This window comes from Topomyia yanbarensis, chromosome 3 (assembly GCF_030247195.1).
Source record: "Topomyia yanbarensis strain Yona2022 chromosome 3, ASM3024719v1, whole genome shotgun sequence".
Taxonomy (NCBI): Eukaryota; Metazoa; Arthropoda; class Insecta; order Diptera; family Culicidae; genus Topomyia; species Topomyia yanbarensis.
In genome coordinates this window covers 361,315,447-361,342,698 of record NC_080672.1, presented here as the reverse complement: position 1 = coordinate 361,342,698, position 27,252 = coordinate 361,315,447, and the positions used below count along the sequence as shown (strand labels likewise).

Genomic DNA, 27,252 nt, shown 5'->3' with positions numbered 1-27,252 from the left:
TATTCGAACTATTTTAATTTATTTTTTTATTTGCATTCGGCCTAGGCCTACGAGCTCTTAGGTAAACAAATCTTATTAACTGATAATTTATAAATACTATCACACAAATGAGTACTGCTATTGTTTGGTACACATCGAACAGATGGTATTCCACTACTGAGAGATCTACAGCCGGCGAACGAAGATGTTGCGCTCCCTGGTGCCTTATCACGTACTCTATCCAGTACAAAGCGGTTTCTTTCGCAGTCGCCGGTTTATCGTGATAACGCCGGGAAATTGCACGGGCTGTTTCGCTGTAAGATGAACCGTTCAAAACCGTTTCGATCGCATTCAGCACACTTTCCTCCGTAGCGTCGTTTAGGTCCAGCATTACACCGTATCCTGTGCGTACAGCTCTCCGGACGTTCATCATCTGATCGCCGAAGATTGGAATCCCTACTATTGGCTTTCCATGGTACAGGGCTTCCGTCGTTCCCAGTAGACCACCGTGTGTGATGAAAAGCTTGACGTTTGGATGAGCCAGAATGTCATTTTGAGGCATCCATGGTTTAATCAACAGATTGCTCGGTTGGTTTGGGATCGATTCGTCTTCAAACTTCCAGATGACACGTTGTTTCAGTCGGGAAAATGCTCTGATGAAAGCATCTCGTTTCTCAACCGGTAGTTCCGCCGACTTCAGATATGATCCCATGCTAAAGTAGATGGCGCCGTCGGTAGCTTCGTCAAGAAACTTTTGTAGATCCTAGACAATAGAAAATTAGATTATTTAATGGCATCTTTCCAATCTGCATCTCAAACTTACCTTTGGCAACGGTTTCACCTTCTCAATTTGAACACCACCGACTTCGACCATGTTCGGTGCGTTCGGTCTCGGTGATCCCAGGGTAAAGTGATCGTTCAGCAACACCAACGAAACACTCTTCATCTGCCTTTCCAACGAAATACTTGCATTCGGAAACGCCTTTTCATATACTTGTTTCTGCTTCGGTAAATAGTAGGATCGGTATAAAACATTGTCCCACCAGTAGATGACCGTATTCCAGAATCGTTCCCAGAATGTCATCTTATCGTCATAACTCATGGCAAAACTCGGTATGTATGACGTCGGTGTCGGTGTCCCAGTGAGCTCGGCCGTCCAGAGTGAGCTTCCGAACGGTGAATACGTGATTAAGGAGGCATTAAAGTGCTGCGCCATACCGTAGATGGCTTCCGTCATAAAAGTCTCCACTATCACGACATCGAAAGTTTCGCCAGAATGCAGCAACTGTTGAACGTTCGGATGGTTCAAAGTGTACTCACTGGTGAACTTTCCGAAAATAGTATAAATCATAAATAGAGTGATCAGTGGGAAAGCATCTTTGAATTGGAATGGACTACCCATAGAATCTGTAATAGTTACAAAAATAGTGATTTGATATTTGACCATTTTTTCAACGGAACTACTTTATCTTACCGAACATGGCCTCCACCACACCAGTTAGTTCAATGTTTCGATAGTTTTGCGGTGGATTTTTCTCCGGAAAGGCGGAAATCACAGTGACGTCATGCCCGGCTTCGGCTAGGATCTTCATGTAGGACGCCCCAACGAAGTGATGCGACCTGCCACCGGTCGGAATGACTCCCAAAATTTTAGCACACTCGCCGAAAGCGGCCAGTAAGGCCACTCCAAGCACAATGTGTGCCAATGCCATGGTAACTTCCGATCGGTTGGTTGTGTACTGGATTTTCTTCTGTGGGACGATGGACTATTTATACTACACACTAGTTCTTCGAGGGATCAATTGAAATTGTTTGCTGCTTATCTTTCTACAGTGCCGTGAGGATGACGCAGCGATTTTAGAAACCCGTGGCACATGATGAAGCGTATTTTAACCGGCTGAAAGATGTTTTGGAAGTCACTTCTAGTAGCAACTTTGTCTAAAGCACGATTCACACGATATGTCAGTCTTCCGTTACCGGTTCAGCACATCAACTGAAAGTTAAAAGTTGAGTTACATTCAGCTTCTGTAGAGACGTGCACACACAACACCAACAGTACGAAAAGTTTTTAACGTATGGAATGTGTGAATGTGCACAATGATAAATACATTAAACTTCTACTGTCGGAAAGGGGTCGTGACGCTGGCGTTCTTTTCCGTTTATGGAAGCTGATGATTCGTGTGAACCGTCCTTAAGTCGGTGTCAACATCATTACGCACTGGCTTAACTGTGAAAAGATTGAAGTATCCTGATTATGATGCAATAAAAATTATAATAGATTGAAATTTTCGTATTAAGCTGTGTTATAAATTTGGTCTTGTTATTAGTAAAAATAACAGAAAATTATAACAAGAAACAACGCGAAATATAGTTTTGATATCTTTTTGTTATGTGTTTCTGATCGGGATCTGCCTTTATTTTTTCCCGTGCTCCTCGCGTGCTACCATTTGTCTGACTCTGAATGGAATTTTCTTAATAATTTACTATATAACTTATCAAATTTATCATAGTCATTGTCCTGTTGGCTTCTCCGTTCACGTTCGAGATATTTTTAAAAGGATCTTTTTTAATCCAGTTCGGCTATTTAATAAGCCACGCATGCGTTAGCTTGCTGGTGCCTAGTTCCTTGTATTACATTCAATGTTTTTAAACTAGTGGATTACAATTTGAGATCACCTTTTATATTTTAAGGGTAGGGAAATGATTTTGCAGCTTTCTTAAAACTAAGAATACAGTTTGATATGCAAGAGATATTAATTCGATATTAATAAGACTAACGGGGGGCCCTCCCCAAGCTTTAGGGGTTTGACGGTATTGCATACATCATCAAGCATCAATTGCTTTAAGATGGGTATTGCATTATGCCTCGATAGTGGTGCATCGAGGAGACCGAGAGGGCTTATGCGCCTTTTTTATGTTATATGTTTCTGCATACTCTGCACCTGCGCATACCAACGCTAAACAACTGGTCTATGCGCGGTGGCGTGGCACAGTGGTCGGAAACGCCAAAAACGTGAACTAATTTACTAGAGGCTAAACCATCGGATTTATTCACAGGGTTTCTTTGGAAGAATTGTTTGTATGAATATTCCCCACAATCTGATAATAATTGAAATTAGGCATGGCTTACTATGATCGAACTAAAAAATTAACTTTCTATACTGAGGAGGTACAAAGTTGGTGTCTTCGACAAAGTTTTAGAAATGCTCACAGTAAAGAATTTTGTTGAAGAACTTGAGCTTGTAGGACTAAAGATTATCGAGTTATAAGGCGTTTTCTATGGCAACCCCCTTAAATCTAGTTTTTTAAATATAACTTTTTTCATTGTGACTTTTCCTGCAAACTATGTTCCAGACAAATGTTGAGGTACCAAAATTACATAATATTGACGAAGACTGTATGTAAAAATACTCATTCGTTTCAAGGTTATTAAAGATTTTTACATTTTTTTACACCAACTTTAACTACATATAAGAAAGAAAGGTGCAAACCAAAATGCACGAACAGGCATTTTTTTCACTGTCGAAACTATGCACAATAAAGCTAAGAAGGTTTGGTGCGTGGCACTCTAGAACCCTATGAATAGGGTAAGCTTACTTTATCATGTTTTTTGACTTTTTCCATACAAAAACCAGCAAAAAAAAAAATTTCTATTTTTTCCGTAAAATTTAGTAATTAATAGTATGACATCCTCTTGTAAGCATTAAATTCATTTTGACATGTCTATTTGAGTATATATTAGTTTGGGATCTCCAATGATATTAAACACTTCACATTTTTGCTCCCACGTTTAAAAAATCTGAAATATTCAGGTATAAGTTAAAATAATACTTGTAATTGAATATCAAACAAAGAATATAAAAATTGGGATGAAAAAACTTAAAAAAATATTTTTTGCTGATTTTTGTATGGAAAAAGTAAAGAAACATGATAAAGTAAGCTTACCCTATTCATAGGGTTCTAGAGTGCCACGCACCAAACCTTCTTAGCTTTATTGTGCATAGTTTAAACAGTTAAAAAAGTGCCTATTCGTGCATTTTGGTTTGCACCTTTCTTTCTTAAACGAGTTGAAGTTGGTGTAAAAAAATGTAAAAATCTCAATAACTTTGAAACGAATGAGTATTTTTACATAGAGTCTTCGACAATATTATGTAGTTTTGATACCTACACATTTGTCTTGAACATAGTTTGCACGAAAAGTTACAATGAAAAAAGTAATATTAAAAAAATAAATTTAAGGGGGTTGCCATAGAAAAAGCTTTAGTCCTACAAGCTCAAGTTCTTCAACAAAATTCTTCACTATGAGCATTTCTAAAACTTTGTCGAAGACACCAACTTTCTACGTCGTCAGTATAGAAAGTTAATTTTTTTTAGTTTGATCATAGTAAGCCATGCATAATTTCAATTGTTATCAGATTGTGGGGAATATTTATTCAAACAATTCTTCCAAAGACACCCTGTGAATATATTCGATGGTTTGGCCTCTAGTGAATTGAGTTCACGTTTTTGGCGTTGCCGACCACTGCGCGTGACCGACTGGCGGAACGACGTAAATTGACTTTTGCTGTGTGCCGTGTTTGCAAATATTGTTCTGTTGGTGGTATTCGTGGACGGGGAGGAAGTCATTGTGTGTCCATTTATCGGTCGACTTCGTCATCGTGCATATACTAATTAAATTAATTTAATAATTAAATTAATTTAATAAAGTAGAATAAGTAGAAATCTATTAGTTGTAACTTTGTGATAATCGTAGTTTTTCGTACTAGTGTACAACTGTTATGTGCTAGTCGTATGTCTATCTATGTATGTATTCGTCTGAGTATTTGTGACAGTTCGTCGCTGTTGTGCTATCTTATGACAAACGCCATTTTGGGGTAAACTGATTTAGATATGCCACATTACTTGTTTGAAAAATCTCTACAAAGTGGCTTTTTCAGAATTTTGAAATTTTACTTGGTTACTCAGATATAGCGAGAAACATGATGAGAAATTGTGATTTTACTGCTTCAAATCACTATATCTAAGAATTTGCTCAAGTTATATTGAAGTTTTAGATGCTTTTATGTGTGAAAATGTCTGAGGAACACAATTGCATAAACATTTTCAAAAAAAAAAAAAATTACACGAGTTGTGAGAAAAACACAGTTTTACTTTTAAACTGGAAATAAATGATATTTGGCAACACTGTAACCTAAAATAACAATTTTTTCTAGATTCCCTGACTCATTTCCTTCAAAATGCATTTCACCGATTGTTTATAGACCATATGAACGCAAAGATATGAATAAAAGTTTAAAATTGATGATTTTTTTCTATGGAAAATTTTCCATGCACGATTATGACACGTCATACAAATTTTGTCATCAATACACGCCTAGGACACGTGTGAGTGCGACTTTTGTTTACATTCATAGTAAAAACTCGCAACATAGTCAACCGACCTTCGTAATATTTTAGAGATTAATGCAAAATAGATAGAAGCATCAATTGTCTTCTTTAGATTGTTTATACAATTTATAAGTTTCAAAATATTCAATCTCAAACTTTAAAAATCGTTTTTCTCGAAATGTGCTAAATGGCGCTTGTCATAAGATAGCACAACAGCGACGAGTTGGGTCAGGGAATGGATGCAGAACTGACGTATATGATAGAATAGCTGCTGATTCTTCTGGTGATCAATCTGAGCATTTCGTTCTATTCATTCGGGAAAGTCGGGTTGGATAAATTAGGGTAAAATAAATTTACCGACGCACGTGAGTCATCCATTCCCGGCCAGCATAGCATGATGAAAGTCTAACAGCATGCAATTGTCGTTAATGATAAATATACAACATTTGCTGCATTTAGTATTTTACTTCATTAATCTGTTTCTTTTGTACATCTATTAGTTTGCTTTTCCATTATTTATGCATACCAAAATAGTATTGTTCAATTTATACAGTTCTAGTCAAGTTCTTTGCATCTTTTTTCTTTATTCGGCATGTTATGATTGCTTTAATTAGTTTATCTCTACTATACGCTATCTATACTCATATAGGTACAAACGCTCGTGGCCTTTGCGATAACACAAACCTGCCCACAAACGCGACCATGCAATTGCAATAATCCACATATACTTAAGTCCGCGATTTCGCCTACATGAAAACACCCCGGTAGTTAAATAAACGTGGCATCTTTAAACTTCCAAACGCGGTCTCAAACATTAACCCACCACTCGCGCGATCATGAAACGGTCACGTCCGAAAGTTTTACCAGTCTGGACTGACTTCAGTTGAACCAATCAAAAAAGTGACGCTCATATTTACTAAACAACACGTTCCATGGTGACATGACCTAGAACTCAAGTTTCCCCATAGGGAAATGGACTACCATCTGTACCATACACTAAAAATTAAGCATCAGATTCACGGTCCGCGCGCGATCAAACAAGAATACACGCTACATCATTATAAAATCAAAATTATACACGCGAAGTCACATACACGTGACAAACACGTTAATATACAAATGCTTGAGCCCTTCGCGACCATCCCCGATACCTACACCCGCGATCTCGTAAACATGATAACATCCCGGTGACAAAGTGAATGTCTCAGCTCCTATAAATTTTCGAACGCGGTCTCAAGCGTGAACCTAAAAACTCCCGCACTCGCACGATTACCAATCGGTCACTTCCGGATATTTCTATCCTTGATATCAGCAGACTAGGACCATGCCTTCAATTGGAGCAATTAAAAAAAAGCTCTCATATCCACTGAACATCACGTTACATGGCGACATGACCGAGGACTCTAGTGATATGGGGTAACTTACTCCCTCTCAGAATGTGAATTGTGCACCAAAAACTAACTATCAGAATGAAGGTCCGCGTGACCATCCAAGAACGCACGCGTATATAGGAAATGCCACACTGTTACAAAATCCAGTCTTGTACACGCGAAGTCACATGAACGCGAGCACACGTGACAAACACGTTAACGTACGAACGCTTAAGCCCTTTGCGATTAACAACACACACCTACGTTCGCGATCGCGCAAACTTAATAACACCTCGGTAATAAGGAGAACGTTTTAGCACTCACGAAGTTTCAAACGCTGTCTCAAAGACGAACCTACAAACGTCCGTTTTCGCGCGCTCATGAATCGGTCACGTCTGGAAACCATTACTCACCGTCCTAAAAACATAGGTCCATACATTCAGTAGGACCAAAAAAATAAAATAAAGCACATATCCACTAGACAACACGTTCCATGGCGACATCACCGGGCACTCTAGTGATATGGAAGATCTCACACTCTTTTAGCATCTTAGCAGTACACCAAAAAATAAAGTATTAGATTCAAGGTCCGCGCGCGATTATCCAAGAACACACGCGAATATGCGAAAGGCACACGGTTATAGAATGGAATTCATACACGCGAAGTTACATACACGTTAGCACATGCGACATACAAACGCACACGCGATCGAACACGTTGACGTACAAATGCTCGAGCTCTTCGCGATGATACACGCGAACGCGAGTAGGCCCGCACATACCTGAACCGTACAATGAATTTAGCATTCAGAATCACGGTCCGCTACAATTTGCCTAATGCAGTATTTTAGTGGGCGACATAGCCTGTCTCGTCTGCAAATTGTAGTATGTGATTCTGACGGGGAGCCCTTTCGAGAACCTCTACAACTCCAGTAGGACAACTCTCGAAAAAAAATATTAATGAGACTAACGGGGGCAATTGGATCATGATCTGGTGTGCTGGGTGGTCTTCCTTGAACCCACAGTGAATTCTTTTCAGGCCAGTCTTCCAGACCGCTATTAGCATTAAACTTCCAATTTTTTAGCCTTAGATTTCTAGCCAACTTCGTAGTAGGGCTCTCAGGAATCAGGAATCAGAATATATTGGCTCGATTGACACGCCGCTTTCCATGATATTTGGAGATTGGTATCTTGCCCTGTAGGCGCATCGGAAAGGGAAAAGGAGCTGAAAAAAACACACACTTAGAAAACATGAATATTACATCTGACGTAAATCGTCGCTGTTGTGCTATCTTATGACAAACGCCATTTTGGGGTAAACTGTGTTATATATGCCACATTACTTGTCTAAAAAATCTCTACACGTCACTTACGTTTTCAGATTTTGACATTCTGCTTGGTTACTGAGATATATCAAGAAACGTGCTGAGAAATTCTGTGATTTTTGCTTAAAATGTCGGTGTCTGGAGATTGGCACAAGTTATCTTGAGGTATTAGATAGTTTTCTATGCACATTCGATGAATCATAGTAACTAATTTCATAGAAAATTTCGATTGCTAATTTTACACTATTAAGTCACTTTTACCAATTGAAATCTATCGAATTTTTCATAATATGTCTGAAGAAGACTAATGATAGTGTTTGATTACCTAGGGTTCATAATATAATTTATAAGTGTTAACAACGATTGAAAAAATGTGTTTTCTGCTAAAAATTCACTACACCAATTTTTTTAAAAATGGATTTTCAGATATAATGCACTTTATATACGCAAATTTCGAACCACCATAAGTGCCAAAATTTTGAGGCAAAAAAATGAAAAAAATAACATCAAATATGAATTTAATGCTACAAAATTACCCCAATGTGGAGTTTTCGTCAAATTCGGGCCATTTTTGAGGTTTTGCCCGACTTTTTTTTTATCACCATCCATAAAATCCATAAAATCACTGTGCGTCAGTGGAATTCTAAACTAACAAACCACCTCTCTAATCCATGTATTTAGGAGTATTGTTCTGTGTTCTGTGACAGTTGTTATACGCTTTAAACACACTCTGATAATTCATAAGAAAATAATTGTTTCGTAGTTCAGTGATTTATTGTTGTTCGTCAAGACTCTAACGATTTCTTTCAATACATTTATTTAACACGATACACTTTAATTTACGAAAACTTTTTACGTCGAAGTTTCTTTTTTTATATAGCATGTTACAGAAATTTTTTAAAACTATTTTTAACTTTTATCATAATAGTAATTTGTCTAAAACTAATACCATAATAATTATCATCACTTCAACTTTTAATTTTCTCTTATATTCTTGTATTTCATTATAATCTTATATTTTCGAATATATTTATTTACATTTTTTGTTATTGTCTGAATTTGAAATAAAACTGATATTCTAGGACACTTTAGTTGGTGTAGCCTAGGATGAGAGTGTGACGAGATAAATATAATCAAATTTTGACAGGCACCTACTTGTAAAGAATCTACTAATTGAGCTGGCTTCACGATATTTAGTGCACAACCAGACAACATGCTCAATGTCGTGATAATCCTCTCCGCAACCACAATGATTACGCTCTGCGAACCGAATACGCCGAAGATGCGAATCTAAAGTATAATGATAGGACATGAGCCTTAACATCACACGGATGAAGTGCAGACTTATTTTCAACCATTTGAACCATGCCTACGTTGATGCGCTCAATTAGTATCCGTCTCAGATCTCCATTGTCCCGAAACGTTTGCCAACTAGCAAGCGTCCTCTGCTGAGAAGCGCTGTAAAATTCATTGAAAGTGACGGGTCTTAATTATTTGTAAACTACAGTAAACTTCGGTACGTTCTGCAAGTTTGATAGAAATTGAAAAATTACCTAACCTGGAAGACAACGTGTTTTTTATCAGTTCGTTTATTTGATAGGCAGGGGTGTGATAGCTTGGCGGTGCCAATTTCTTTTTATTTTTAACATTGTAAATATTTTAAAACAAGGAGATCATCGATTTGATCGACTTGTTGGATTCGGCGGAGGAATTGCAATAGTGATTAATTACAGGATCAAACTGCCGTCTCTTGACACCAAGGTGCACTGAAAAAAATTATTCCCAAAATCGTGAATAAAGCTCCATGAATTCTGGAACAATCAAGTTTTTACGTTATGAAAACAGGGCCAGGATCAAATATCATTTGTTTTATAATTATGTTCAATTTCCCTTCAGTAACACCCGCATAACGCATATTAGTGGAAAGATTTGTTTTTATTTTGTGAACTTCAGTCACGGTTTCTGCCACGTAATTTCTGCTTCGATTTTCAGTACGCGAACTATTTCAGAACTTTATAAATATTATTCATGAAACCAAATGTTGACTCATGATATTTTTCATAAATATAGGAACTTTAGTTCACAAAATTAAAATATTCTGGATATTTCTTCATGAAATATTTCACGAAATCGGAATAGCTATTCATTTGATAAGGTTCATTATTATGTCTGGACAGAAAACGAAAACTGCACTGAGAACACCAAATAGTGTACGTGATATAGTTCACAGAACAAGATATCGCGAATCAGTCACATTTTTAGGATCCAGTTCATATTGTCACATTATTCCGAGTAAAAAACCCGATAGTAGCCAATAAGGATAAGGCGAAGAGAATTTACAAATACCATGATAAATATGCTAGTATCATGAACGTGTTTAATTTGAAAGTAAGCTCTGAAATTAAATATTACGATAACACGAACAGAAATTGTGACTAGGATTCTGAATCATGAACATGAAGTACTCCATTCATGACTAAACAGAACATGAACAGAAGTTACAAAAATCGTGACTAAGATCCTAAAATCATGAACACAAGTCACACAACTCGTGACAAAACCATTTAAAATCGTGACTAAGATCCTAAAGTCATGAACATGAAGCGCTATATGTGTGTGTTAACCATCTTATCTCCCACTAGCTGGTAGGGATTTACAGAAAAAAAGATGTTTGCATGTATTTAAACATATTCATGCAAATAACTTGGTTCGCGGATTTAGGTAGGTGTTAGCTCAATTTACTTTCCGATGCCCATTTCGTATACAACGCCAGTCATATTCTGAGGTCATCGTTTCATCAACCAGCCCCGCCTTAATGTAATGTTTGTATCAATAGGATTTTAACATTACAGTAAAACTTTCGATTCCTTCAAGAAGAAATCGATGCGTATTTAATGTGTTGCTTTTATTTGTATATATATATATATATATATATATATATATATATATATATATATATATATATATATATGTATATATATATATATATATATATATATATATATATATATATATATATATATATATATATATATATATATATATATATATATATATATATATATATATATATATATATATATATATATATATATATATATATATATATATATGTATATATATATATATATATATATATATATATATATATATATATATATATATATATATATATATATATATATATATATATATATATATATATATATATATATATATATATATATATATATATATATATATATATATATATATATATATATATATATATATATATATATATATATATATATTATATATATATATATATATATATATATTATATATATATATATATATATATATATATATATATATATATATATATATATATATATATATATATATATATAATATATATATATATATATATTATATATATATATATATATATATATATATATATATATATATATATATATATATATATATATATATAAAAGAAAAGAAGAAAAAAAAGAAAACAGGTAAAGAAGAAAGATCTGATTAGCATCGTGTCTCCCTCAGTGATGATGTTTCCTCTGAGTCTGATACCACTGCCTGTTGGATTTGTATAGGTAGTTCCATTGGAGATCTGATAGGAGCAATCCACGGCGAGGTACGAGGTTTTATCGCCCTTAACTGCCCTCAAGGGGAACGCCTGTTGATCGATTTCATCGCCTATGTTGGGACATCTGGGAATGTCGTGGCTTCATCTCCCCTCCGCTATACTACCTGCATATTCAATTCATAATTTTAATATGATAAAACTAAATCGCAGGGAACAGACATCCATGTTTGTAAAAGCAAGATTAAAATACTGATTTTGCCATTTGAACTAATATCCGCTAGAACACTATGGTCACCAAACTGGTAGATCACAATATAATTATGACAGTCACTTGGACATCAATTGTGTGATTCACTGTCAATTTAGTAAAACTAACGAATTAAGCGGAATAATGGGAGGACATCACAATTACCTTTGTTTGCGCCGTAAATTTTTCACTGAACTTTTACGTTTGAGATAGACATCTGTTCTCTGTGCCTAAATTGATGTTGCTTCTCAGTTTTGCATGACCCAGAGGGAACTTGGCCTTAATCCCACTGCTCTATTATCGATGTTACGTGATATTCGTTGTGAAATATTGTATGTTTGGGGCTATTCATAAACCATGTTTCGCATAAAAGAAAAAAATAGTCCAAAATATACTTGCCCTCCAAGCTTTTTTTTTCAAATCGTTGATGGTTTTATTTTCTCCGCTCTACTAGTATGACTCAATTGATTTTTAGTTTTTCCTCGGCAATATGTGTTACGTCACGCTATTTTCCAACGGTCAATACGCGACATCATTTATGAACGGCCATTTTGAGATAATATTTAGAGCAGACAATACAATGAAATATAGGATTGACAGGATTTTAGTGCGCTTTCAACACCTTGTGTCACATCTTTATGTTTGTTATACATACTAAGAATACCACATCATATGAGAAGATGGCCGGAAGATTAGAGAAGCAACCCCCTCCCTCCAAATCATGAACATGAAGCACTCTACTAAAATATCGTGAATAGAAATTACGAAAATCGCGACTTAAATCCTGAAATCATGAACTTTAATCCCGCTAGTCTGGCCGAAAAATCCTATAGTAAACTAATGAATAAAATAGCACGGTAACGTGATGAGAAAACACAAGAATCGCGAATAGGCTCTTGAAATTATGAGCAACGTTTGACTGTCGGCTGTGTATTCCCAAAACATGAACAAGAATCACAACAAAAACGAAACATGTCCAGGGAACAACAACAGGAACCCAACCAAACATTCTAATGTAACGCCATGTATATATTCGGGGCAACCTAGTTTTTTGAAAACACAAATAGTTTCATGAATACGAGGTTTATTATTCGTAATTTCAGGAACTTTGTTACGGTTTTCGTAAATCGTTCAGTTCACGATACGTGACCTTTTGTTCATGATTTTATGAACGGATTTTTTCCGTGTGATCTAGTATTTCGGTATCGAAGTTGCAACCGATCTTGGTATCATTTTTATTGCTACAGTGTATTTGCCTTTTCAGTGCACTGGCGAGCAGGAAACTAAAAAAATTCCAACGGTGAACTACTTTTTAATGATTGCTCTGCTGGTTATTACTCAATTTTGTTCCCGAATAAACCTACGTGTTGTTCGTCTGTAAGGAATCCATTAACAATTGATTTAGGTTTAACAGATCAAAGTCTCATTTGTAGCGAATTGATTACACATGGTGACTTTGATTCTAATCACCTTCCAGATAATTTTTCACTTTCTCAAGAAACTGTTTCCAATCCCATTAGCTCAGTGTTTGACATGTCGCAGACTGAGGAGATTTGCATTTAGTGCCAAAATATTCTGACTCCTGCGTGTAGAAGACAAATGGTTAAATCGCTGGAAAACTCTAAGCTTGTTCATTAAGGTGGGACAAAATAGATTCCTGCTCCGAGCAACTTTTTGGGTACCTTTCGGGTTCTAGAACTTTGTTCGATCGGTGAAACTATATTTCTGCGCCCACGGTTTAAAGTTTACATGGAATTTTGTATGGGAAAATTGACTTTCACAAAACAATTCCTCCAGGAGTCATCCGATATATGGTTTTCATAGGAAATTTAACAAAGAAACAAAGTCTCGAACTCCACGAAACGATCTGATGCTTGTGGAAAAAGTTATATGCCCGAAAATTACATTAGTCCAGTAATGGACTGAGTATTTGTTTGAAAAAATGGGACACCGGGGGTTTTGGTGTTCCTGCAAGTGGTGGATATTCCTGGTTGGAATTCAAATTTCCAAGTCCGGGAGCAACTTGCTTCGGCTTTATGGCAGCACTTCCGTTGGCTTCATTGGTTGTAGATAGCGCACTCTTAGAGGAGGATACCTTTGGACCCTTACGAGGGAGTCTATCTTCTTCCTGGATTCTCCCGGGTTAACAAAAGATGTTCCCTCTTGTCGATCGTTAGATTCCTGCTCAACACGAGCCAAAAGGGCATGATTTAAGAGGATGCGGAGAGCCCCCGCAGTAAATACACTTTTCAGTTTCTCTACCGCAAGAGTTATCGTCATGCTTTCCCTAGCATTCGCCGCACCGATTCTTATTGTCACAATAGGCGAACAGGTAGACGATCCTTATCCAGTAGATCATGATTAGGAAAAGAAGACCAGGCGAAAGTCACCTGAAGCGAGTCTGACGGAGTATAAGTTGTAGTCTCATTCTCGCCAGGTTTTGCTGAATACTGCATTCTAGAATCTTCACCTGTTGTAGTGAAGGGTCCTTAAAAACTCAACTCCGTACTTCAACAGGTCTTTATATTTCAAACCTGTTCGGCAACGAGCCCGTCGATCTTCACTGTTTTAGAAGGTACGTATTCCCTAAATTGCTTTGTTAAACGTTCTCAGCAAACAATCTGGTTTGCCTGGTCGAGATCATTCACTACAACACGTATCTTATTAGGACGAATATGTGTTATTAGAGTTAGAACCAGGTATTCAGTGATTGAGTTGGGCCGGAAGTAGATCACTCAAGGTGCAGTTTTGCTGGCTGGATATTTTTTATGCGAAGAGTATTGGAAGAATCAGGGGAAGGGATAATTTTAAGATATCCGGTATATCTATGGGAATATCAGTTGGTTTATCATTCCAGTTCAATCTTCTTTCGCCACGAGGATAGCACGTGGTGCAAACGAGAGATGAAGCTTATATTCAGGGAAAAGGGATCTAGAAGTAGCGACCGATCGGGGTAAAAAGAAATGAAAAAATACTTAGCGTTTATAGCGGCGTGTTCTGCCAATCTTCGATTCACTTAACCAGCCTAGGTACCGGCGAGCAAAGACTCTGTCTCAAACAATGGTTGACCTTCACGGGCAATATATATAAATATATATCTATTCATTCTATACACGGCACAAGAAAACGATCTGCTTCGATCGAGAGCTCAGAAACCAATCTAATAAATACTTGTCTAATTATTTTGATAAGGAACGATTCTACCAAATATTACGAAATTCTGAGTGATCGCATAACTTTTTTTATGGAGTTACTGATATATTATATGAAAACAACAACTAATTATGCTAATCCAACTGTTTTGAATAATTTCACATAAATGCTTTGAAAAAAATAAACTGTTTGTTTTAACAAAATACTTAAGTATGAATTTATTGATACTACTAGTAGAAAAAATTATAATTTATTTGTTTTCCTGGTTCTACTACAAACATTGGATAAGCTACCCCATAAAAACTAGATTTTGATAACATCCTGACAGTACATGAACTCATTAACTGACCATTATTAAATTTGTATTAAACATAACAAGCTATGGAATCGTAGTTTGGATACATGAGAAAGACTCAATGGCATTAAACTATTTTTTCATATATCTGTAGGGATTAGGAAACACAAACATTGGTTCCTATCAAAATAAATGCTACTTTCGCAGTGCTAGTGCTAGCCGCTAGTTTTTTTTTAAATTTGTGATACACATTATTTTCATTTGATTTGATAGTTTAATCGTCCTGCTGGTACAATGCATCCTTCCTGGTCGGAAAGAAATATATGAAGGCAGACTTATCATAGTTGCTTTATATCGGTACAATACCAGGTCAGACGATTGTTCACATTTTTACTGAATTTTGCTTTTCCTTCTGGGACGAAAGCAAATCTTGCAACATCTCACTATAGGAACTAGAAGAACGGCCACTATCAGCAAGATCACAATGAGTACATCCAAAGAATGGTACTGCACGAAGCTCAAATCCACAGCCGGCGATCGGAGTTGAGGGGCTCCTCGGTGTCTGATTACGTATTCGGTCCAAAAGATTGCAGTTTGTGCTGCCGTCATAGGTTTGTCGTGAAACCAACGGGACACTTGGATTGCTTTTGACGCGTATGAGTTATCGTTCAGCATAGTATCAATTGCTTGCTTGATCGTGTCTTTATCCAATGAATCATAGTCCAGTTTGAGGCCATAGCCCGCCCGGACAGCATTTTCTACATTCATCATTTGATCGCCGAAAATTGGTATCCCAATTATAGGCTTGCCATGGAATACAGCTTCAATTGTTCCCAGTAGTCCTCCGTGAGAGATGAACATGATAATGTTCGGATGAGCCAGGATGTCGTTTTGTGGCATCCATGGTCGGATCAATACATTGCTGGGTATGTTTGAAATAGTATCACCTTCAAATTTCCATAAGACACGTTGTTTCAGCTCGGAGAAAACTCTCAGGAATGCATTCCGTTTATTCGCTGGGAAGTGTTTTGATTGTATATGCGATCCCATACAAAAGTAGATGACACCATGATCGGCTTCTTCGATGAATTGCTTCAGATCCTAAAATATAAACGATTTGTGTCAATTAATATATGTTTTCTCTGGAAAATAAATATTTTACCAATGGTAGAGGCTTAGCCTCCCGGACGTGGATACCACCAACTTCAATCATATTTGGGGGATATGGTCTGGGGCTACCCAGGCTGAAATGCTGATTCAACAAAACCAGCGACACATTTTTCAGCTGTTGCTCAAATGTAAGCTTCGCTCGAGGAAATGCTTGTTCATAGAAACGCTTCTGTTTTGGCAGATACACAAACTCATAGTAGAATCGTTCACCAATGTCAACCATCGTATTCCACAGGCGCTCTCAGAAAACCATATGATCAGTTAGTCCCAGCATCAAATGAGCCACATGAGACGAAGGGGCTGGTGTTCCTACTAAACCATTCGTCCATATGTTGCTTCCCAGAGAAGAGAACACGATCAGTGGTGCGTTGAAGTGTTGTGCCATTCCGTAGATCGATTCCGTCAGAAAGGTTTCAACTATTACTACGTCAAATTGTTGACCGGAGTTCATTAATCCAACGATCTTGGGATGCTGAAGAACAAACCTGCACGTAGTATCGGCAAGGTCGTTGTACAGCATGGACAGAATCATCAGGAATGTGCCGCTCTTGTACTTGAAATAATTCTTCTTCAGCCCTGGAAATATTTATGACTCAAATCCGACTCTAACATGATCAATTCAATCCATACCTTGAGACGCATCCAAAATCCCATCCATCACTATTTCATGGTAGTTCTCCGGTGTATTTGGCAGCTCGAACGGGGTAACGACAGTCACATTGTGCCCCGCTTCGGCTAACAATCTGAGATATTCGACTCCAATGGCGTAGTGAGATTTGGCCCATGTTGGTAGCACACCGAGAATGTTTGCTCCTTCGGTTTTTATTAAGCATGAACTGAGCAGCAAAACGAGAACGGCGGCTGATACCACTGCGGGAAAGCTACGACTTACCATCGTCGTTTCGTGAGGTGTGAAATGTTTTTAACGACAGCCTAACTTACTAGCACACCGTTATCACCGTTATCAGTTGCTTGGTAGAGTTAAAGGGGATCGACTGAATAAGAAAGAAAAATTTGGACATCTTCATACTTTTGACAGCGGAATGATTAATTCGACGATGAACTGATGGTGGACCAATACCATCGAGAATGGAAATGAATGAATCATTTGCATATCATTTTGATATAATTCTTATTCTACATACAGACATGATGAAATCTTAGTATGGATTGACAACTAGAATTGACATTGAAAGAAAATATCGCGATAGCCCAAGCATGGTAATCTTGAGTCTTTGGACCGCTTTCTTCTCCCTCGCTTAACTTTCAAACCAGGATTATCGGTGTGATACTCGGATGGCATTCTGCATCTCGATTCGAGAAAAATTCTATCGAATCGACCTTGTTTTGTATTATGGATTTCGGTCCGAGCTCGAAAGTTCATTTTCGTTCGAGTTCGCTCAACGAAGTAGTAGAATATCGAGAAGGGTTGGCATTATGGAACTAACAATTGGAATAGGCCTGGCCGCTTTAATATTTGCGACATATGAAAATATGCTTCAAGTATTAATATTGACACGAAAAACAATACAGAATTACTGTAGTGTTTTCCAGGATGCTTTTCAATACTGGCTGTGTAAGGGTTAGAATAGCATAGAATAGAATAGAACAATGGTTAACAATTGGAATACTCAGAGAATAAAAAGTTACCAGAAGGTGTGAAAAAGTTCTCACGTACTTTAGGCTAATTGATTTTATATTTGTTTTCACCATCAGGGACCAACATTTTGTAAAAAAAGTCATACTAAATATTGCGTTGCGTAAGCACGGTATACTTCGTAGATTGCAGACTGATGACTCTCATTTCCAGCCAGACTACTTGATGAGCATTGTTTGGGAATAACAATTGATCCAGTCCAAGCGAGAATTTCGCCTAAGAACCACCATTGCGGGCCACGACCATCTTTACCGTAACTTGGGATACGAGAAAGGAAGTGTTGATGTGGTACTTACTTAACGGAAGGCCCCGACTCAGTGACATTCCCATAAGTACCACGGACTGGGTAGTGGGTGAGTTGTAAGTCAGGATTCGCCTCAAGCAAGCGATGCGACTGAGAATATATTTCGTGCATAAAAAGTTTGAATAGTGTATTGACTGTAGGATACGCAAATTTTTTTTATTTCGATTATAGTGGTTTTAACCATAAGGTCATTCGCCTCTTCGGGTTAGAAAAATCTCTTGTGAAAAATTTCCAACCTATGTGCGGGGTCGGGACTCGAACTCAGGTGCGCTGCGTACAAGGCAATCGATTTACCAACTACGTTACGAGCACCCCGATACGTAAATGTTCTAGATGTGAAGGCGTTTAAACTCTGGGTAACCGTTTATCGAAAGTTTGTTTCATCGAATGTCGGGAGTACTGTCGACAATATAAAATGGATCATAAACAATGAGTTTAAAAGAGGTATTGTGGACCATTCATAAATTATGTCGCGCAACGATTACCCAATACTAACTAACTTTGTCTCATATTACCACGCTCTTTATCCCCTTGGTCTAATACAGACCAAATAATTTCGGTTTTTCCTTTTTTTTGGAGGAGCACAATACTGCCTCTGCACGCAAGAGTGTCCATGTTGTATGGAATTTCCTATATAAATCGTACAATCGTGCGTAAAACGGCCGATTGCCTCAAGGCACATGACGTGCTCCCCATCCTATTTATGTCACTATTTGTCACAGCTCTATCCCCTAATAGTGTGGCAGAATTTAAAAATGGTCCTTTATAGGTATTATCACAAGCATATTGAGATCCCATAATTTGAAATTTTCCACCTCGCTCGAGTAAACGTTGCGATATTACAATGAAATAGAAACAATATCGATGCAGCGTTCGTGAACGCTATTGCACAAATCAAACACATCCCGTCTCTAAATAATACGTACTTATTCTTAGTTCAGTATAATTGACTGACCATTTAATGGACTGAAAAGTAAACCATTAAATATGACAATAAAACATTTGATCCTCGTGCTGAAATGATTGCCGCAAATTTGTAAGTGGTTTTGAAATGTTATTGCGAATTGTCAATTCTCAACCCTCATACATAATTCACTAAGACAGGACCATGCGTATTCCCCACGCGCATTAAAGACCCGGTGAATTCGTTTCCTAGTTGGTCAAATAAACACTAAACAAACAAATAAATCAGTTTGCTCAGTCTGAAGAAATGTCAGCTCGATTCGCATCAACCGCCGGATACGTGTTCCCTTACACTGCCATCAAATCAAAGAACATTTAAAATTATATACGACAAAATATGTGCAATTCAGAATAAAACGAAATGAAGACTGCTTAATTATGTGCATTAAAAAAAGATAGGAATAAATTAGTTTCCTAACCAAGATGGTTAATTTTCAATGATAGCTCCTCTGATGAATCACTTTATGAAAATAGGTGATAAGGGACCCGGACGAAAATAATTGACCACCGCCGTTATAAAAAGTCATACTAAATATTGATAATAAAGTGTCCTTGGTATAGAAATAATAAAAAAAAGTGTTAAAACACATCATTGTGGCAAAGTGGGGATACTTTGACTAGCCTATTCGTTATTTGTAGAACTTTTAGTCCAAATTGTTTATTTGCATTGCACAATGTCGGAAAGATATATGGAGACACAATAATTCTTGATTTCAATGCGGTGAATTACATATTTTTATTAACGCATTTATTCCCAGCTATATTTTCTGCAAAGGCTTAATTTTGTAGCCTTGAATTAAATGCAAAACGTACGTTTTATAGACCAATTGATTTACTCAGAAACCAATACCTTTAATTTGTGTTAAATGCATAATAAACAGAAATTAATCTTATATAGCAAAGAACTTTGAATTCAATTGAATTGCTATAAAATCTGTATGCACCAATTGATTAAAAATGATGCCATCTGCAATTTCAGGAAGTACTAAATTTTGTAATCTTCATTTTGATAGTGTTCTCTCTGTCCCTAGAAGTGAGTTTCAACAAAATAATTAGCTAACAAGTACACGGGAAATTTTGCTAACGCATATTGTCTATTTCAACACAAAAAAACTATTTCGTTGATTTTTGTGTCACCAATTGCTGAAAAAGATTGGATTTTTTGGAAGCTATCAGTTTCTTGAAAACGAAGACAACAAAAATAAAAACGAAAATTGGATCCAAAAACTAACCATTCCTTTAATTGAAAAGGCTATGTCAGTTCTTCCGCTATGTTGATTTATGAAAATGTCTAAGTTAATATGAAAGCGGCTTCGAAATTAAGACAAATAAATAAGTGGTGTAACATTGATGTGAGTTTTCAACAATTATTTTTGATGTGTCAATTTAGTTATTATGTATGTTATTTTCTTTAAGTATAATTGTATAATAAATTACATTATGTAACTGGGGCCCGAATAAGAGATGGTATTCCGATGTTTCGGTGCATCACTTTAAATAGCGAGATATATTATAATATTGTGGAACGAAGTTCAAGAATACAGTTGAGGAATTCGACAAAGATTCGTACGAAAATTTTTAAAATCGTGGCCGACTATCTTAAATTCCGATGCAACTTTACAGGGTTCACTGGTATGGAAAACAAAACATTTTCCACAGTTAATAAGATTATTTTGACTCAAGGGCAATTTATTATAAGGGCGTAGACGTTTCTACGTGCATTTATCTCAATTTTTTTTGCTCGATTGCCGTATTTGAAACAGCAAAGCTATCTCATAACGAGTTACTATGAATGAATTCTTCTGCATGAGAAAAATATGCACTGAAAAAAATGTTGTGCCATTTTTCCCAACGACAAAAATTTATGGTAAAAATTTTAATTGCAAAAATCCCACCTTTTTACATTTTTTTAAATTTTGTCAAAAAAAAACTAAAAAGAAACATTTTGAATGTGATTACATGATAGAGAACTTATCGGTAAAAAAGTTTTTCCGAAAATAACTTTATACGTGTTTTTAAATTTCATACTAATTGACATACAAAACTGTATTTATTACAGAACATCATTATAAGTGTCATTTTAAATCAAAATGCATTTAACAAAAATCTTCCAAAATGAAATAGTTGTCGAGATATTTGGAATTTCCCACCCTGAAACGATAAAAATCTTATGTGTATCGTTCAAAGTCGCAAAAGAAACTTTTTCTGGGTATTTGGTTCATGGAGAAGTAGTCAATAAAAAAAATTTCCTAACAACTACTTTTAACCTAGTTTTATAATGTATACTATTTGCTGTCAAAAATACAATTTTTTTGTGTATAATTCTAAACGCGATTTTAAATCAAAATGCCTATAATTTTTTCTTGAAATGTGCTAGTTTTCGCAATATTTTAAATTTAGTTTTAACTTTCCCATTGAACTTAAGGCGATATTGTAAACAATTTGAATGCTACATGAAAACAACAAAAATATGATTCAACTATATAGTGTAATCATCAGACCCTATGGTTGAATAATATTTTTATTCTTTTTATATAGCTTTCAAATTGTTAACCGCCTTTATGTAAATTGGAATGTTATAGGAAATGTTACGGGCTTTTTGAAAAAACTATTGATGTTGATGGAGAAAAGCGATTAACTTATGAAAAGGTCGTAATAAAACAAATCAATTGTGTTGTAATAACAAAACTTAAAATATCTCGAGAACTACTACATATCAATTTTATTTGTTATGCTCATTTTGATTTAAAATGGCGTTTGGAATCATATTCAAAAAGAAAATTGTATTTTTGAATGCAAATAATATAAATTATGAAAATATGTCAAAAATTGTTACTAGAAACAACTTTTTCATTGAAAGCTTCTCCATTAGAGTGACAGGAAAAAAATGACCCCTATCGGCCCACCCCTGATTCGATTCCTAGTCCCACCAGAAATACTTGCTCCAAATTTGAAGCAAATTGGACAAGTCTAGCTACCGGACCAACGTGCCTAAAGTTTGTATGGGATTTTTCTACAATTTACATGGAGAAAACCCACTAACTCGCATTTTTGCCGCTATGTGGCACTGTATGTATCGTAAAATCACTATAAGTGAAAATAAGAAAGATAATTATCTAGAACTTTGCCGAAGACTGCTAGTGAATTCACCGAATTCACTAGCAGTCTTCGGCAACGTTGTAGATAATTAAATTATCTTTCTTATTTTCACTTATAGTGATAATACGATACATACAGTGCCACCTAGCGGCAAAAATGCGAGTTAGTGGGTTTTCTCCATGTAAATTGTAGAAAAATCCCATACAAACTTTAGGCACGTTGGTCCGGTAGCTAGACTTGTCCAATTTGCTTCAAATTTGGAGCAAGTATTTCTGGTGGGACTAGGAATCGAATCAGGGGTGGGCCGATTGAATTTTCAAAAATTCATTATTTTTCTGGGCAGTCTATTCTCCATGATCATGAAAAGTTCTTTTTTCGTCTTTAAAACGTTTAAAAAGGGCATAATTACACGAATTATTTGGTTGGGTAGGAGCAAAATTTAAAATAACTCGACAACTATCGCATTTCAAAAGATTTTGTTAAATGCATTTTGATTTCAAATGATATTTAGAATCATATTATGTAATAAAATTATAGTTTTATATGTCAATTAGCACAAAATTTAAAATAAAGTTTTTGTTAGAAAAACTTTTTTAGCGATAAGTTCTCCATTATGCAATCACATTCAAAATGTTTTTTTCTCTTTAGATTATTGCAAACAAAATACAATATAGGTAAAAAATGGGTTTTTCTTGTAATTTAAATTTTTAACATAAATTTTTGTTTTTGGGAAAAATGACACAACATTTTATTCAGTGTATATTTTATTCGCACACGAGTCATACCACGTCCGCTTTACAAACAAAATTTTAAAAACTTCTAATTTTTTTTCTATAATTCTTTAGTTATAAATAATTGACACGATTTGCAAGGGAGCACGTCATTTCGTTTGGTATAAGTTCATTTGGCATAGGTTCACTTGGCATAATGTTCATTTGACATAACAGCAGGTGACACATGCTTTCGTTTGGCATAATGTTCATTTGGCATAATGGTCATTTGGCATAATGGTCGTTTGGCATAATGGTCGTTTGGCATAATTTGAAATATACATTGAAATCTCTGTTATATTTACTGTTGACGCCTAATGTGGCTACGCCAAATCGCTTTAAGTATGGTACTTAAACTAGTTGATAGCCCCTATGTTTGAGTAACAAAAGGGGCAAACGAGTGGGTCGTAGGTTTGCTGGTGAGAGATCGCCGCTTCTGACGGCGGATCGATTACCACCTCGCCCCCTTGGTCTCGGTTATGCGATATTGCCAAGAGCTATTTGGTATATAGATTCGAAGAACTGCTCATGTTTGAAAGAAGGAATTAACCCCTAAGTTTGAGCAAACGAGTGGATCACCAGTTTACTTGCGAGCGCTATTTGGTATACAAATTCAAAGAACTGCGCATCTCTTAAAGAAGGAATCAATCCTCGTTTCTGGCAAATTTTATTTATGTGTATATTTGTCAGAAACATAAGGGTTGATTCCTTCTTTCAATCATGAGCTGTTCTTTAAATTTGTATACCAAATGGCCCTCGCAAGTAAACTGGTGATATACTCGTTTGCCCGTTTTACCCAAAATTAGGGGTTGACTCCTTCTTTCAAACATGAGCAGCTCTTTTAATCTGCATGTTTAATAAGTTCTCTAGCAAAGTGTTGATTCACTCGTTTGCCCGGTTGACTTAAACATAAGGGTTATGAGCAGTTATTTGAAGTTATATACCAATTAACCCTTGGTATCGTCGCATAACTGAGACCAAGGAACAACGTCTAGTAACAGAAAATTCAATGCATTTTTTAAATTATGCCAAACGACCATTATGCCAAATGACCATTATGCCAAAATGAGCATTATGCCAAATGACCATTATGCCAAATGAACATTACGCCAAATGAACTTATGCCAAACGAACTTATGCTAAACGACGTGCTCCCGTTTTGTAGTTTTGGCTGAATATACAATTTTTTCAAGTTATGAGTTTTAGAATTTTTATTTTATTTTAAATATATTGAATATTAAAGTTGTGTTTTTTGTAATAGTTGTGTTTGTAATTTATGTTATGTAATCTGCAAAGGTTAGAAGCAAATTAAAAAGGCTGGACCAAACTTTTTTTTTTAATTTTTCAAAAACCATTTAGTAGTTAAAAATTTCAGAATGTATCTCGAAATACGAGATATTTCAATTATAGCTGGCTGATTACAGGACGTTTAGCGTAAAATTACCTTGTTTTATTGCTGTAGTTGTACTATCTCGCAAAGTGATTTGAGATACACTCCAAAATTTGTACACAATGTTTTTAACATGATCAATATTTAAAGAAAAAATACAGCAAGAAGCATTTTGTCCAACTTTTTTTAAAAATTTGGGTGGGTAATGTCAGAGACATAACCGGGGTGAAGTATAATGCACTTAAAAAAACAAAACAAAACAAAATAAAAAAAAAACAAATAAAATTGATGAAATGAAGATATTGAAATAAGAATATAACTAATAAAATATTTAAAATATTTAAATACAGAAGATTAATTAAATTAACAAAAATAATTAAAAGAACAAAAAGGAAAAAGATGAGTAAACAAATCGAATAGATAAAATGATTAATTGCGAGTAGCAATAATAAAATGATTGTATGAATAAACTGAATAAACCAAATAAAATGCGAAAATGAATTAATTTAAATGTGTTGAAAGAAATAGAATAATAAAATGAATAAAGTAACAAAATTTATAAAAATAATAATAACGATTATATTAACAAATGGCATATTGTAAACTGTCAACGAATGAAAGTGATGTAATTTTAAAAATTTAAAAAAAATGAAAATTATGAAAATGTGTATATAATGCGCAAAATGTATATAATGAACGAAGAGCATGAAATGAATTGAATGAATAAAATGCATAAAAGAAATAAAAGGAAATAAATGCAATAAATGAGCATGAATAAAATAAATAGAATTTCGACGGTGTTTATAAAATATCATTGAATTAAAATAAAATAATTTAAATGAATGATATGAACAAAATTAATAAAATTGCAGATAAGTATGAAACAATCAAAATGAATACTATGAATCAAATAATTGGAATTTATTAAATAAATTATAAATTAAAATTATTGGGTAAATATAATAAATGAAAGAATTGACACGAGATTTATTAATAAAACCCACAAAACGAATAAATCGAATAAATTAACAAAATGAATAGTACGAACAAAGTCTATGAAATAAATGCGATGAATGACAAGATAAAAATTATTCAAACGAAAAAATTGAAAAGGAAAATTAGCAAATTTTATAATATTAATTAAAAAATAAAATCAGAGAAATTAATGAAACGCACAATATGTAAAAATTGGAAACAGTGAATTGAATTAAATAAATGCATCAATTCAATAACAGGCATAAAATGAATAAGCTGAACAAAATGAACACAAAAAATTAAATGATGAACCTAAAATAAATACTAAATTAAGTAATAAATAATATGAGTAAAACATTAAAAATGAATAGAATTTACCATATAAAGCAAATGAAATGCGTAAGTGAGTCAAAGGTTAAAAATTATTTTTTTGAATGAAAATTGAGTAATAAATAAAAACAAGTTGATGAACAAAACAAACAAAAAGGTCGCAATTGTTTTTGAAATACCTACTATTTGTCGGTTGGCTTATTAATGAATGCCGATGAAAAAACGAACTATTCTTCGTTTTCGTTCTTTTTTGAGCAGCATTTCAATTTTTTTTACAAGACGCTTCAATATTATAAAATGGCCTTAAATAATATAATGAGGAAACTAGAACGTCAAACTTATTTTAGAAATAAATGCTGCTTTTTCGGTTTCAGCTTTTTCCAAAACTACTACATTTGTTCCCGCAAACGCCTCTGCTCTAATTATTTATACGGTAATAGTTTAATACAAATACAAATGGGTTTTGTCTTCCTAAACTTGCACAATCTCGCCGAACAATGGAAAAAAATTGTAAAATAGGCATGAGCCGTTGCAGTCAAGGAGAACATGAAGAGAGAGGGTGTCTGAGGAATAGTAGCTGATTTTTAGTGTATTGGACAGTATAGCAATTTTTTTTCTACTACATGATTTACATGCAATGCAATAAATTCAACTGATTTTTCCATTATGTCCAGTATAATCTACATTTTTCAAATTTTTGTTTAGTGGTAATAAAAGCTGAAAACTGATCGAAATGGTGAGCTAAACGAAAGCAATTATGCGAAAAAAACACCCCAGAAGCAGGATTCGAACCTGCAACCTTTGGGACTCCGACCCATTGCACAAACCCATATCCCTATCCCTAGGTTACACAAAGACATTGTTCCAATTCGTTGAGCTGATTTGATTGGTATGTATTACGACGACCTCGGGTTGAACGAAATACTGTTTATTTCTACCGATTGCGTTTGATAATTTCGTTTTCCGGGAGTCACCATCATGGATATTAAAATAGTTTCCGATTTTGCTACCTACTCGTCAACCCCGTTGCAAAAATACCGCATTTCAGAAATCGATGGTTTCGAAGAGAAAAAAAATCAATTTCACCCATTTCCATTCGGCGATTCCAATCGAATGAGATGATGGCTCCTGTCAGCATAAATAGTTCCCTCTCATCCTTGGGGACTATTTGTTTGCTACTATATCTTCATTGGCTCAACATCCACGTCTCGACTGGCGGCATCCATCATCATCATCATCATCATCAAC

The 27,252-nt window shown here is 35.2% G+C and overlaps 2 protein-coding genes across 14 annotated transcripts in view; one reads left to right on the top strand and one right to left on the bottom strand.

Annotated features, from left to right (window-relative positions):
* LOC131691455 (calmodulin-binding transcription activator 1) overlaps positions 1-27,252 on the top strand; it is a 595,917-nt gene that overhangs the window by 207,080 nt on the left and 361,585 nt on the right. The gene's annotated exons all lie outside the window — the stretch shown is intronic.
* On the bottom strand, positions 10-1,859 carry LOC131691458 (UDP-glycosyltransferase UGT5-like). The gene is made up of 3 exons (XM_058977871.1): positions 1,454-1,859; positions 803-1,386; positions 10-742 (listed from the first exon to the last, which is right to left on the bottom strand). The coding sequence occupies exons 1-3, from the start codon at positions 1,689-1,691 to the stop codon at positions 14-16; spliced, it is 1,551 nt and encodes a 516-aa protein (XP_058833854.1). The 5' UTR covers positions 1,692-1,859; the 3' UTR covers positions 10-13.